The sequence below is a fragment of the Phytophthora cinnamomi genome, assembly GCF_018691715.1.
Source record: "Phytophthora cinnamomi strain GKB4 chromosome Unknown Contig92, whole genome shotgun sequence".
Taxonomy (NCBI): Eukaryota; Oomycota; class Peronosporomycetes; order Peronosporales; family Peronosporaceae; genus Phytophthora; species Phytophthora cinnamomi.
In genome coordinates, this window is record NW_027151025.1 from 1,892,181 (window position 1) to 1,905,087 (window position 12,907).

Below are 12,907 nucleotides of genomic sequence, written 5' to 3' on the forward strand. Positions count from 1 at the left end.
GAGCTGACATTTCAGCCTATTTAGAGACCAAATCGATTACGACTCTAAAATAGCTTTGACGCGATGCTGCATAAGACCGATTATAATTAGGGACACCCAATTCTAAATAAGGGATGGATCGAAATAAATAAGGGTTCCCGTCTCTAAATAAGGCACTAAATCAGCCGATTTACTATCCGATTAGACATTCTGAGTGCTTTTCACAATATAACTTCGATTACAATTAGAAGGTGTCAAGCTCGACTCGAGGCCTCATTCCTTCATTCACCCTGAACCGAACATACCAAGTCTCCACCTGAGGTTGCGCCATGCGTCTGAGCTACATCGTCCTGGTCGCGGTCCTTTCAAGCATCAGCACTGCGTCGAGAGAAATGGGCATCAACCAGCCGCAGTTGCCAGCTGCGCGTTCAATTGACGCAGCCGAAAATGGCGGGATGGCTGGGCAGAGGTCTCTCCGCAACCAGGATGACACGTATGGCAAGTACGGCCTAAACGGCGCTGAGGCCGACGGCGAAGAGAGAGGTATGGAGTTTTTGAGGAAGTTTAGCCCTGTGACATGGGCCAAGATGAAGATCAACAACCACAAGTTGCGTAAAGCGGCGAGGCTTGCAGCTAACGAGAGGAAGTTCAAAGAGGATATGGGTTTGTTGGAGATGCTGGAAAAAACTTTTTATAAGAATTGGAGAGAAAACAAGTACGACGAGGCAGCGCAGAAAGCTGACTTGATAGCCCACCAAGTCCCCGAAAATACTTTTGCCGACGTCTTGAAGTGGTACACGCCATACAAAGAAAGCAGTTGAAGAGGGAGTAGCAAATCTGAGGTTGCAGGTAGTTTTGACTCCTTAACATGCCCACGTTAATTGTCACGATGAGAACACCTTGCTACGTCCTGAACTAGAACTGTATCCCCAGCATGCACGATGCACCTCTATCTACTGAGCATTTTTCAAACAGCCCCGTTCCGAGCACCTCTTGTCCACGCCGTGACAGTAGCACTTGTCGCCTACACGAGCTCGGTGGACAGGTCCTATCACCATGGTCGAAACACAAAGCCGTGATTTGCCCGGAACAGCACTGAATTTTAATTTGCAGACCGCTTGGCTTGCGGCCTAGGTAGATTCGTGCTTTAGTACTGCTCTCATTCGATATATGGAGCTCTCGCAACTTTAACTGAAATGCCGTAGATTGCAATGCAATACGGCAATCAACACTATACGTATTGCGTTCTATTCTATTTTTATCACAATTTATACAGCACCCTTACATATAAATCCTTTAATAATCTGGAATCCGTTTTCTCAGTTGAAGGGGCTAACATGGCCCAACTGATTTCACCAGCGTACGTTCCAGCAAAAGCTCCCTCTCCTTCAGCAAACCGTCATCAGACGGTTGCCTTTTTCGTAACGATGGATGATTATGACACACAACAAAACGGACCCGACGTGGCCTCCCTCCATTTCTGTTGTAACGCGAAACTTGATCGGTACCGTATAGGCAGCGTCTTACAGCCCGCCATAAGCCAGCTGATCATTTTGCTGGTGGTGCGACAGCGTAGATCTCCATGCTGCGCAAGTTTGATTGACAGTAAATGGCACCTTCAGATCGTAAATGTAGTGGAAGTAGCTTTGGCTTTTGCCATCTTGTAGCTCCTTCGATGCCGCATCATCAGTAGAGTGCACACGGTCGACACAGCCAAAACATCATTGACGCGATAATAAATGGTGTGGAAATTTCTGGACGACAACTTGTAGAACTCGGAATCGAAAAGACCCCCCCCCGCAGACTCTGGGGTGGATAATACGTTCAAACTGCTTCACACGAACAGCTTGGTTAGGAACAAGTCCTTCATATGCTCGGATTAAAGCGTTCTGCGGCAGAATGGCGGACTGCTATTGGCGGTGTTGCGCTTCTGCCACCAAATGCTTCTCCAACTGACATGTCGCTACCATTCTCCACGCCGACACGAGAAGCAATCTACGATGCTCTTTAGCTTAAGCTACTCGACTGGTAAAACCTGATTGGGGTCTATGGATGAATATACACGTCTTTCCGACAGAGTTGTGCAGGATTGTGATCAAGGCAATTTAAAACCAAAATGAGCCAATCCAATCATCGTATCGTTTCATTTTAGCGAATAGGAAGAAATAGGGTTAGAGTTACGATCCCGACACATATTTGTCGGAACTGGACTCTAAATATGAATATATCTCTACAAACATGAAGTGTAAAACATATTTTAGAAATATATCTTCCATTTCAGTCAATTAGGCATTGTCCTAGTATAGGAAAATTGTGTCAGCTACGTGTTTCGAGTTTCGATGGTACGGATTGCTAGGCACTTATACGGGTTATTAGACATTTGTACGGGTTGCTATACCTTGTACGGATTACGCAACGCATATTATGTGAGGTCAGCACGAACAGTCCCGAAAAAGAAAAGAGGCGTGATGAGTCTTAGCGCCTTTGTTCATACGAACACGCAAAAGGCGCGTGCTACCGCGATTGCAGCATTTACCCCCCCCCCCCGGTACGGAGGCAAATCCTGGATGCACAGACTATTTTCACATGCTTGATATCAAGCATGTTAAAGAAAGACTTAACCCTTTCGCGAACCAAAAGAAAATTACTTGGGTTTGTATAGTATACAAAAGTAAGTGGTTTGCAAGTTAAAGAGCGCAAAATGCCCCGTTTTTCAAAATCACTGTACGCAACGGGTGTACCAAAGCACGGTGTATAGAAAAATAGAAGGGCGCAGAATGCCCCGTTTTGAAAAGCTTTTCCATTGGCTAAAAACCGCTGATGGGCATCAATGCACCAGTAAAGATGAGGCTAAAACGAGGCTTATTTTTTGGCCTTCCTCTTTTGTGTACGGCGATCTCGAGATCGGCATACAGTAGTGGCATTTATGCTGCTTTTAGTATGGTATTTGTGCCGAAACAGTTTATACTGCATTGACTATAAATCGTTTGAAACTGGATCTCTAAAAGTATCTTTGCTTCAGTATGGTATGTGCGGCGACCTATCTTATAGGATACTGGCCTTTGCTCCAACCCTCACTCCCTCATAACGAAAATATGGAGCGCGGCGACAAGCGGGGCCTGGACGACGCTGGACGCCCCAGAAGCAAGCGCCGACGCGGATACCTCGATGCTGCCGCTCCACCTGTAGCCGACGCCACCGATGCGTTTCTGTTTAAGGAAGCATGGCGCATGTTTCGTAGTGACGGGTGGGCAGCAAAGCCGCCGTCTACGCGAAGTCTCGATACAAGATACAGATACGTGCGTCCTGGTGGAAATTCGGCAGGTACAGAAGGGATTGACTACGTATTGGGCGAAGCTGGCGTGATTGCCGAGTACATGAAGAGTGTGAAAGGCGTCAATCGCTCTGGACTTGAAAGTCAAGGCGAACTCGACAAAGGTAATGTACAGCAGCACTAGAACTGACGATTTTTAGTATTCATATTGGTGTGTTTGGGGTTGGTGGTGCAGGTATCAACCGCGCAACTGTATTCTGCGCAGACGGAACTGTTGGAGTTTGTGTGGCTCTTGGCAACACAACCGCCACTGCTGGTGATCGTGGGGTTCATGTTGGCGGCGCTACGAGTGCTGTAGGTGGCGTTACTAATGCGCGTGCGGTTCGTGGCGACGCCGCCGCAGGTGGTGGTGATCGAATTGGTGGCGTCGGCGCAGACGCTGATGCTGGTGGTGTGCGTGTGGATTTCGGCGACGCAGCTGCAGATTATGGTGGTGCGCGTGCGGTTCGTGGCGGCGCGTGCGGTTCGTGGCGGCGCAGGCGGTGGTGGTCGCGGTGGTGGTGGCGTCGTCGCAGATGCTGATGCTGATGGTGTGCGTGTGGATTTCGGCGACGCAGACGCAGATGATGGTGGTGCGCGTACGGTTCGAGGCGGCGCAGGCGGTCGTGGCCGCGGTCGTTGTCGCGGTGGCCGTGGTCGCGGCGGTCGTCATGGCGGAGAAGACATATGTGGTGAAGGACGTGAACGTGGGCGCGGACGAGGTCGTGGTCGTGGTCGTGGTAGTGTGCGCGGAGGTGGACGAGGTCGTGGCCGTGGCCGTAGCCGTAGCCTCGGACAAGCTTTGGAGAGAGCTTTACCGAGTAATGGTTCTGGGGTATGTGCTCGAGCTGAAACTTCAGTTGCGTTTACTCGTCAGGGTCTCCGTCGTAACCAAGCATCGGCAAGAAAGGAAGCTACTATTCAAAGTAATGACGAAAGTTCCTCAGGCAACGAATCTGGTAGCAACAACGGTAGTTAGGACGAGTGGAACATGGATTCGGCTAGTGACACTTGTGGCGATGATGATCAGTCGAGTGACAGCGCGGTCGATGCAAGCACCAGTGGAATCGAGCCGCCTCCAAACCTGCCAGTCACGGTAAACGGAGACGTTGCATCAGACGACCAAACGCTATCGCAATTGTATTCTAACACGCTGGTTGCGTTTTCGCCAGCTCGAGAAAAATGGATGGCGAAGAAGAAATACAAAGGTGTTGGAACTGCTGATATCATTGGTCGGGTGTGCCGATGCATCAAGAAATCTAAGAAGACACCACTTTTGTTTCATATTCGCTGGTTAGACTCTCAGTTCCAGAGCCATGGAGAGAACGTCTCGGTCGATGTGGTCCAGACGGGACACTATAACTACAATATACTCCACCGTGAGCCCGCCCAGGTTGGGTGGCGTTCCCAATGCGAGCAGACAGAAGTCAATGACATTGTGATGGACGGAGATTTAGAAGATCTAGTGGAAGAGTATGTGAGCTATAAACCTCCCGAATTCTTTCCAACAAATCTACGCGAGGTAGAGATCATCCAGAACATGCGTTTCGACCCAAGTGGGCAACTCGAGGAGCCTGCAGATTTATTCAAACGCACTGACGGTTCCACAGCAACAGTGGTTAGAGAACAGTATCGTCATTTGTTCGAACATTCGGCGTCTTCGAGTTTCTTCGCGTATCTACCTATTTACTTCTGGCAGCAAGTTGTTCACGAAACTAATACCTACGCATCGCAACACAACATCCCGATCAAGAAACCATTTACTTTGCAAGAGCTGATGACCTTTCTGGGTATCTTATTTTACATGGAGGTGACAGTGAAAGGAGAGTACGCTAACTACTGGGGGCGGCAGCCTGAGGACGGTATCTTTGGTAGTGGTGGTGTTGATCTGGAGAGTGTGATGCCAATCAAACGATTTAAACTCCTACGACAAGCACTGTCCTTTCGAAGTGAAGTCTCTTCTGAAACAATACAAAAAGACCCGGCAGCTCGAATCAGATGCTTGCTGAACTTGCTGAATGTAACAGGGGGGAAATATATTGACCTCGGTCGAAATGTAGCTTTGGATGAGGCAAGTGTGGCGTGCCGCTCTCGCTTTGGGCGCCATCTTATCGTGTATAACCCCAGAAAGCCGACGGGGAAGTACCACTTCAAGATGTTCATGTTGTGCTGTGCATCGACGTGGATTGCGGTAAATTTTCGCCTGCATTGCTCCGGTGGTCTCACCGATCGACTAGAAGATGTGACATCTCCTACAGAGGCCCATAACCTCGCCACAGAACTGAGTGAGGTAGCTACCATTCGTCAGCACGTTCTGGAGGTTGTACGTCCGATTTTCAACACTCAGCGTATCGTAAAAACTGACAATTTTTACACGTCGGTGCAACTACTCGAAGCGCTGCGAGTGAAAGGGCTACGTGGCAGGGGCACAGTAAGAAGCAATAGTAAGCATTTCCCACAGCATGTAATGCTGCACAGCAAAGAGTCCAATCGTGGTGACTATCGACAAGGAGTTTCTGTGGAACATCAAATGCTTGCTGCCGCATGGTGCGACGGCAACATTGTGCGTGTTGTATCTAACGCAGACTTGTCGAGCATGACTACTGTACGAAGGCGGATTGGTGCTGAAAGCGTGGAGTTTGCTGCACCTGCGTGTGTGAAGCAATACAATTCGTACATGCAGGGAGTTGACCGCCTGGATCAAACACGTGCAAGATTTTCTATTTCTGACGGTCACTCCTTCCAAAAATGGCACAAAAAACTAGCTATGGCTGTCATTGATATCGCTCGATGTAATGCATACTTGACTAGAAAACTTGTGATGCCGATTTCAAGCAACCGCGACCCGCATCGTGAATTCATGTTGGATCTTATCAACGAGCTTATTTCCACTAGATGGACAGAAGCACATAGTAATGGCCGCATGCTCTACTCCGGAACAACGCCCACCGCAGACGAAAGACCATCGCCTTCTCCAGTGAACACTGCGTTTGCTGCTGCAAGCCCAACAGAGAGCCCAAAGAAAGTATGTACTGCTGTGCCGTCAAAGCAAATGTTCCAGGTCGCCAACCGCAAACGCCGTCAATGTATTATCTGTCGCTGGGAAGACAGATACGCAACCGAAGTGACTGATTTCTGTATTATACATGCCGTGTGCTTGTGCAAGGAGTTTCACCCTCCTAAAGATGGCGAGATTACACCACCATACGTGTGTCCTCATACCACGTGGACGTGTTGGGAGAAGTATCACAAGTTTTACCTGCCACGGAAGCTTTTTTCGGACAAAGGCAACTTGCGCAAAACATCGGAGTTGTTCAGGTTGAAACCAAAAAAGCCCCCTGCAGAGCGATCTGGTCCAGCATCAGGAGATGCTGTGCATCCCCCTCCGCGAAGTGTGGTTCGATCAATTTTGATTTGACATTTTGCATACAAAAAATAAGATAGATAACACATTCGTGAAATCACGCCATTGAAAACTAAATCTGTAAGACATGCAATACCGAGGAGTACAAGTGCCTCGTGAGCGGCATGTCGATGAAGGACATGGGCTACGACAACGAGAACCACATTAGCGTCACCAACGGCCAGACCGTCTACGCGTGCGGCATGGCGGCGCGCTCCTGCGATGACTACAGCTTTGACGTGATCGACACGTCCTACTTGGTCGCCAATGTGGCCAAGTTCATCGTGAACTCCACGGACGCTAGTGCGTATGCCGAGTGCGCCGACTCGTGCGTCGAGTGCGCCAACGGCATCAAGGACCCCGTCATGGGCCACGACGTCACCACGGACAACTACCAGTACGTGTGCCTGACCAACGGCCAGAAGATCTACTAGGTTTACAGACCAGATTCTTGAGCCGAAGTCTGCATCGAAGACTGTCTATGGCAAGCTCAACGCAGCAGAGAGCTGATACAACCGCTACCTTTCGTGTCTCTGAGCTGTTCCAGCCTTCCTGTCAGGAATCTCCTGATCATTTTACTGTTGGCGGCAACCTGCTGCTCCTGCTCCTTTTGAAAACACTTTTGATTCCACCGGCGATCGCTCAAGTCAAGTCAACCGACACTCCCCCATCGACGACATTGCCGCTGCCAACACAAACGCCATGCTCACTTCATACCTGCTCACTGCGCTGGCCGGTGTGCTCCTCGCCTCCCAAGTAGCCGCCGCCAGTTGCAGCAGCTGGTCCACGCGCTACCAGACCAACCTCGAGGGCGTCTGGGTCTGCAACGCCACCCAGTGCGACACCGTGTCGAACGACTACACGAGTCTGACGTCGGGCCAAGTAGGCGTCTACACGACCTCCAAGGCCGGCAACCGCTTCGCGTACAAGGTGGTGAACGTCGACTCGACGGCGGTGAGCAGTCCGACGTACTCGATCGACGTCAATCATGCTTACGTTTGTAGATCCAAATATTCGATCTTGACGTCCAGCTAACTGGGACACTTACCACCTTCCACAGCACCAATCGTGCACAAAATACAGCTCGGCACGATCCTTGATGTCTTGGGCAAATTTTCTCACCAAATACGACTACGCGGGCACAATCATGAAGTCCCAATTGTTCTTCGATCTGTAGCTTGATATGGTCCTCGAACAGGCGATGGTGTGCTAAGATAATTGTCGCGTTGCTGAACGGTCGGTCAAACTGGAGCAATATGGTACTAGCGTCGCCATGTAGAAGGTTGATCTTGGCGATGTACTTTCGAATCAGGGAATCGTTCTTCATCAGCTGGATCCCACGACAAAGAACATCACCTCGCACTTCGATACCATAGCACTTAGAAGCGGAGGTCTGTACTGCAACTTGAGCAACCACATTGCCGAGCCCACAACCAACGTCAAGAAAAATGTCACGGTTGTCAATATCCCCTACAGTGTCAATCAGGGCTGTCACCCCAGCAGGAAGAATCTCACCAGCGTTAAGATGGCGCTTACCAGCCTCCTGGCGAATATCGGACATCGTTACGGAAGCAAACAACTTCTCCACAGCTAGCATAGCTGCCTTAGCATCCATTTTCTTTGCAGTTGTCCAAACATGACCACCAGCAACATCGCCGGCTTCATCCCCCATCGCCGTGCTGGAGGGCCGGCGAGCACCACCACTGCCGCCGTCGCCCGCTCCATCGCGGGGCCGGAGCTCTGAGGACGGCCGTGCTCCAGCTGCTTCTGCACCGGCTTCTCCACGAGCGGTCGGCCTTGGGAGAAAGAAGCATGACGGGAACTCGGCAAGAACGCTGCCGTACGTTAGCTTTAGCGTATGCAGGCGCATTCGTAACTCCGTGGGGGAGTGCTTCGCGCTCCTCATCCTGTGATGCACATTGGTCCACGATATACGCACACCACGGCGTTCATATACGGCGGCAAGCTGCACGAGCTTCTTGTCTTGGGCAACTGAAAATCGTGTCCTCATCGCAATAAATACCCCCCAAGCTTGATGGAAATGACTTGTTTTTACTATGCATTTAGTAAATCATTTCGAGCCAGTGTTCCCTGATCGGTGGTCGGTGCGCAAAGAGATGTTAATTTGACAGAGCAAGCGGTTAATTCGTCGATGTATAGGGATGAGACTAGCGTGAAGTGATACGATTGGTCAAAATATCAAACAGCGCAGAATGCCCCAATTTGGGGGGCATTTTCGCACCAGCTTTTGTAAAATCAGCAAAACGGGGCATTGTGCCCCCTTTGACCGCGAAAGGGTTAACTTGGAAATTGTATGGACAAAAAAAAGAACGTCGTCCGGATATCGGTGCAAAGTCGTGTCATATGTACTATTTATGAAGCCACATGCTGTATATCAAGCGTCTCCAATCACATTTCAGGACGATATGTTTGATATCGCGGGTATCGTTTTGGCACTTTTACTGAGAGCGCCTTTTTTCGTTGATATACGTCTGCAAAACGACTGCAATTGAGTAAATAGGTATTGAAGTTGATAAGAAATCGCGTGAATTGCAAGTATTAGCAGCTGATTACTCACGTAGCTACCCCGCTTCTGTTCGTACAAAGAATCATCACTACTTGTATTCTCGTCTGTCTTGCCATCAGTCTCCACTCGCAATTTCCCCTTCCTCGGCCGTCACCTCTTGAGCATCGTCATCATCACTGGCAGTCGCGGCATCGGCTTCCTCCTGAGCTTCGTCGCCTTCATTGGCAGCCACACTATCCTCGCCCGCCTGTGCATCTCCACTGGTAGCAGGAGAATCTCTCTCTTCGTCGGCGGTGCCGTCGTCTTCACTTGCGGGATCTCTTTCTTCGTCTTCGGCTTCGCCAGGACTTGACGGCTTCTTCCCAGGAGCTCTCATTTGAATACCATGACCACAGGGAGGCTGTGGCCGCACGCTCCCGTTTCGCCGAAGCTGGTGCCAGATTGTAAAGCGAATCAAGTTGTTGTTTGGATAGTGGTCGCTACGCACCCCATCACACAAATACAAACTAGCGTGATATCGAGCATGAGTCAATCGTTTACGTGCTTGATATCAACCATGATGCACTTACTGCTTGGAGACTTTGCAGCACTTCGGACAGTAAAGCGTGTTACCTAACGTTTGTTACTGACGGTTTTGCGGATAGTGCACACCTTGGAGCGCCGCTGCCGCCGCATTCGAATCCTGTTAACCTCAACCTACTCATTATTCATCTCGTTTGCGTTGGCGTATCGGGGGCAGGTGAGTAAGACTTCAAAAGCAGCAGCAATTTTAATTAGAATCTTAGCCCTCTTTTTCCTCGTAGGCGGCACAGCGGGTGGCGTGATCGCTTTCACGTGCTCAAAGTCGTCGTTCAGAATGTCCTCTCCTGCATCAACGTAGATTTCATCTTCATCGCCCGCCTCCGACTCAGCTGCTGCAGCTTTCTCCGCCAATTCCTAGTGGGCTGCTACCACTTTACCGAACAGCTGTGGCGTCTTCGCTTTCGTATTGTAGAATTCAGATACGGCTCCCTTCATCTGGTGGCTTGATTTCGACGTACCGCGCGCAGCAACAGTCGTTCGGAATAGCCTGACAGAAGTGGTGGTGGGGAGGGGGGGGGGGGGCTGTAGCGCTGGTGAGGTGGAAGCAGCTTCGTCGTCGTCGCCAAAATCGGCGTCACGGTCCCTGGTGCCTTCGACATACTCGCGATGCTTGCGGACGAGACGCTCCCACTTATCACCGTGTCTTCCTTACAGACGCCGTAGGAACGCCTTTGCATCTCTTCTCGTCACACGGCGGGGTTGCATTCTTCCTTAAGATGGCAGATTCCTGAATGAGCTCTGTCATCCACTTAAACTTCATCGAGGGAATCGTGTGTGCTGGCACTGAACAGTAGTGGATACATCGACCTTTCTTTCTTCAGTTGGAACCCCAAGCCCTGTGCATCGCGGACCAATTTGGCCCAATAGACCAGTTTATGGACATTCTCACATGCTTGATAATCAAGCCTTAGTACCGGGGGGGGGGGGGTTAAGCGAATGCTAGAGAGGGAGAATGTTAGTATGGAGTTCCTTCAGGCTAGCCTACTCCGAGACACATCTGACAAACGAAGGTAAGAAAGGTAAACTTGCTCGCAATACTGCGACGTCGTATCATAGGAATGTAAAGCTGCGGCTGTTCGACAAGTATCCACATTTGTGTGCCTACTGAATTGATCCTACTAAAGCAGGGGAGGACTCTAGATGAACATTGTTTGAAGCGAGAGAATGGTGGCATGATTACCAAAGCACCTCCTTGTGCCAAGGATGATTTAAGGTGTTTGTTACGTTACGTGTCCAGCACAGCACAAGTCAACACTGATTACCAAGACGCTGCGCTTTCATGCCTAATGTGGCATTGTTTTGGGCGTTCATCGGGTTTGGGTTACAGTCAGAAGCAGCACATTTCGGTGTCAGCGGACGGAACCTTCTACCTTCGGTTGTTACGCGTCAAGATGTCGTGTAGGAATTCACGAATTTACGAGTCCTCGTTTTATCGACAAATGGGACGAGTCCTACCAACAACACACGCTTCCCTCGAAAGGTAGGCGAATATCGTTGGGATTAGACCTGAATACCACGTCCGATCCCTTACACCGGGCTGAATATGTGCCGGTGTCGAAGTCACTACCGCCAACGCACTCTATGTCCCACGCACGACCCTTAGTGGATAGGAGGGGGCAACTGGCTTCAAGGAACCGTCGCTTCAACAAGAACTGGCTCGGAGAACATGGACACACTCTCAGCCGAAGCTCTAGGTCTCAGCTGGGAGTCTCAGCCACTTCGATCAGACTGCTGCGACTCTGAAGCCACGATAACTGAAGTTGACTATGGATTGGTTTGACTCCTGTGAAGTTTGGATTGCGGTTATCCCGCTGAGCTACGCTGAGTTCAGACGTCCCGGATAGGCACCTGTTGATGGCTGGATGCGCGGTAAACTGAGCCGACTTGATCTTAGCTGAACTCGCTGAGGCTCGGCTGAGAGTCGGTCATCTTGGGTGGTGAAGGCGCTGAAGTATCCAAATCTCAGCTGGAGGAACTGAAGTCCCTGGGTCTCAGCTTGGATCACTGAGTCTAGCTCGTCTTTGTGTACATGTGTAATAATTGAATCAGAATCGAATTTGCCCCGAAGGACGCAAATGGGAGTGTTTCCTTGTGTAAAAGGGTGCCGAGGACCGTTTCCATCAAAACTCAACCCCATATAGTCTTTTTTGGTGTGCCTCGGTGTGAGGAGGAGCTTAATTAGCTATTTTATATTATTACGTGGTTTGGACGACATTGTCAACACGCATTTCATATTTTCGGGGAGTAAGTGACTCTCCTGAGGTTTCGGCGGAGCGACTACGCGGGGGCTGAGATAGGCTCAAGTCTTCAGTGCGGTTGCTGGATTTCGCTCATTCTGGAGCGTGGTGCGCGGGCGTCCCTGGGTGCAGAGCGAGAACCCAGCCTACGGACAAGCTCAAACCGAGCCAATTTTCTCGGGGCCACTCTAGATCTGAGGGGCGAGTGAAGACCTGTGGAAGCGGCTCTCAGCTGGAGCCGCCGGAGGAAGTGAAGAAGCTACAAATACCAGGTTCAAGGTCTCGGAAGCGATGGACAAGTTACGTGTGGAGTGTCGTGTTTGTATTGAAGAAAACCCGGGGCAGATTGGGTTAGACACGTGCGAGCTGAGACCTGTTGAGTGGGGAGCAGGTTTCGTTTGGAGAGTACTGTATACATCTGAAGTGGGAACAAGGTTGCTGTGGCTGGCTGACGTCTGGGCCCAAAGCGTAGCCCTAGGAAGAACCGTCAAGGGGATCGCAAGGGAGGTGCACACGCCGCGCCTGACCAAGGACCGGAGCTAGGAAGTTTCATCCGAGCCGTTGCTGGGCTCAGCTGAGGTATTTCAGCTGAGACCCCAAGACTCTGAGCCTTCTGTGCTTTAGTCCGACGTTCGGCGGTCTATGTTTATTCAAGGTTCGAGCTGGAAAGCCGGGAATTTGCCCGCACCTCGCCACATAGGTAGATCCCACACAAAGGCGCCTTCAACCACGAGCAACGCCTGGGGTGCGTATTATACGCGCTTTCGCGCTAAACCCACTGTAGTCCCTCAGAAATGACGGGTACCGGACCGGTCAAGGCCTTTTACAGGGGTACCAAGGCGAACCCTCGGCGAGAAGTCAAATAC

The 12,907-nt window shown here is 50.5% G+C and overlaps 2 protein-coding genes across 2 annotated transcripts; one reads left to right on the forward strand and one right to left on the reverse strand.

Moving 5' to 3' along the window:
* Nucleotides 1-308: 308 nt before the first annotated feature.
* Nucleotides 309-800, forward strand: IUM83_03065 (putative secreted RxLR effector protein; the record flags this gene model as incomplete). The annotated part of the gene is made up of 1 exon (XM_067927041.1): nt 309-800. One exon carries the CDS (start codon nt 309-311, stop codon nt 798-800), a length of 492 nt encoding a protein of 163 aa, XP_067784160.1.
* Nucleotides 801-9,337: 8,537 nt separating this feature from the next.
* IUM83_03066 (uncharacterized protein) lies at nt 9,338-9,598 on the reverse strand (the record flags this gene model as incomplete). The annotated part of the gene is made up of 1 exon (XM_067927042.1): nt 9,338-9,598. One exon carries the CDS (start codon nt 9,596-9,598, stop codon nt 9,338-9,340), a length of 261 nt encoding a protein of 86 aa, XP_067784032.1.
* Between the last annotated feature and the right edge of the window lie 3,309 nt (nt 9,599-12,907).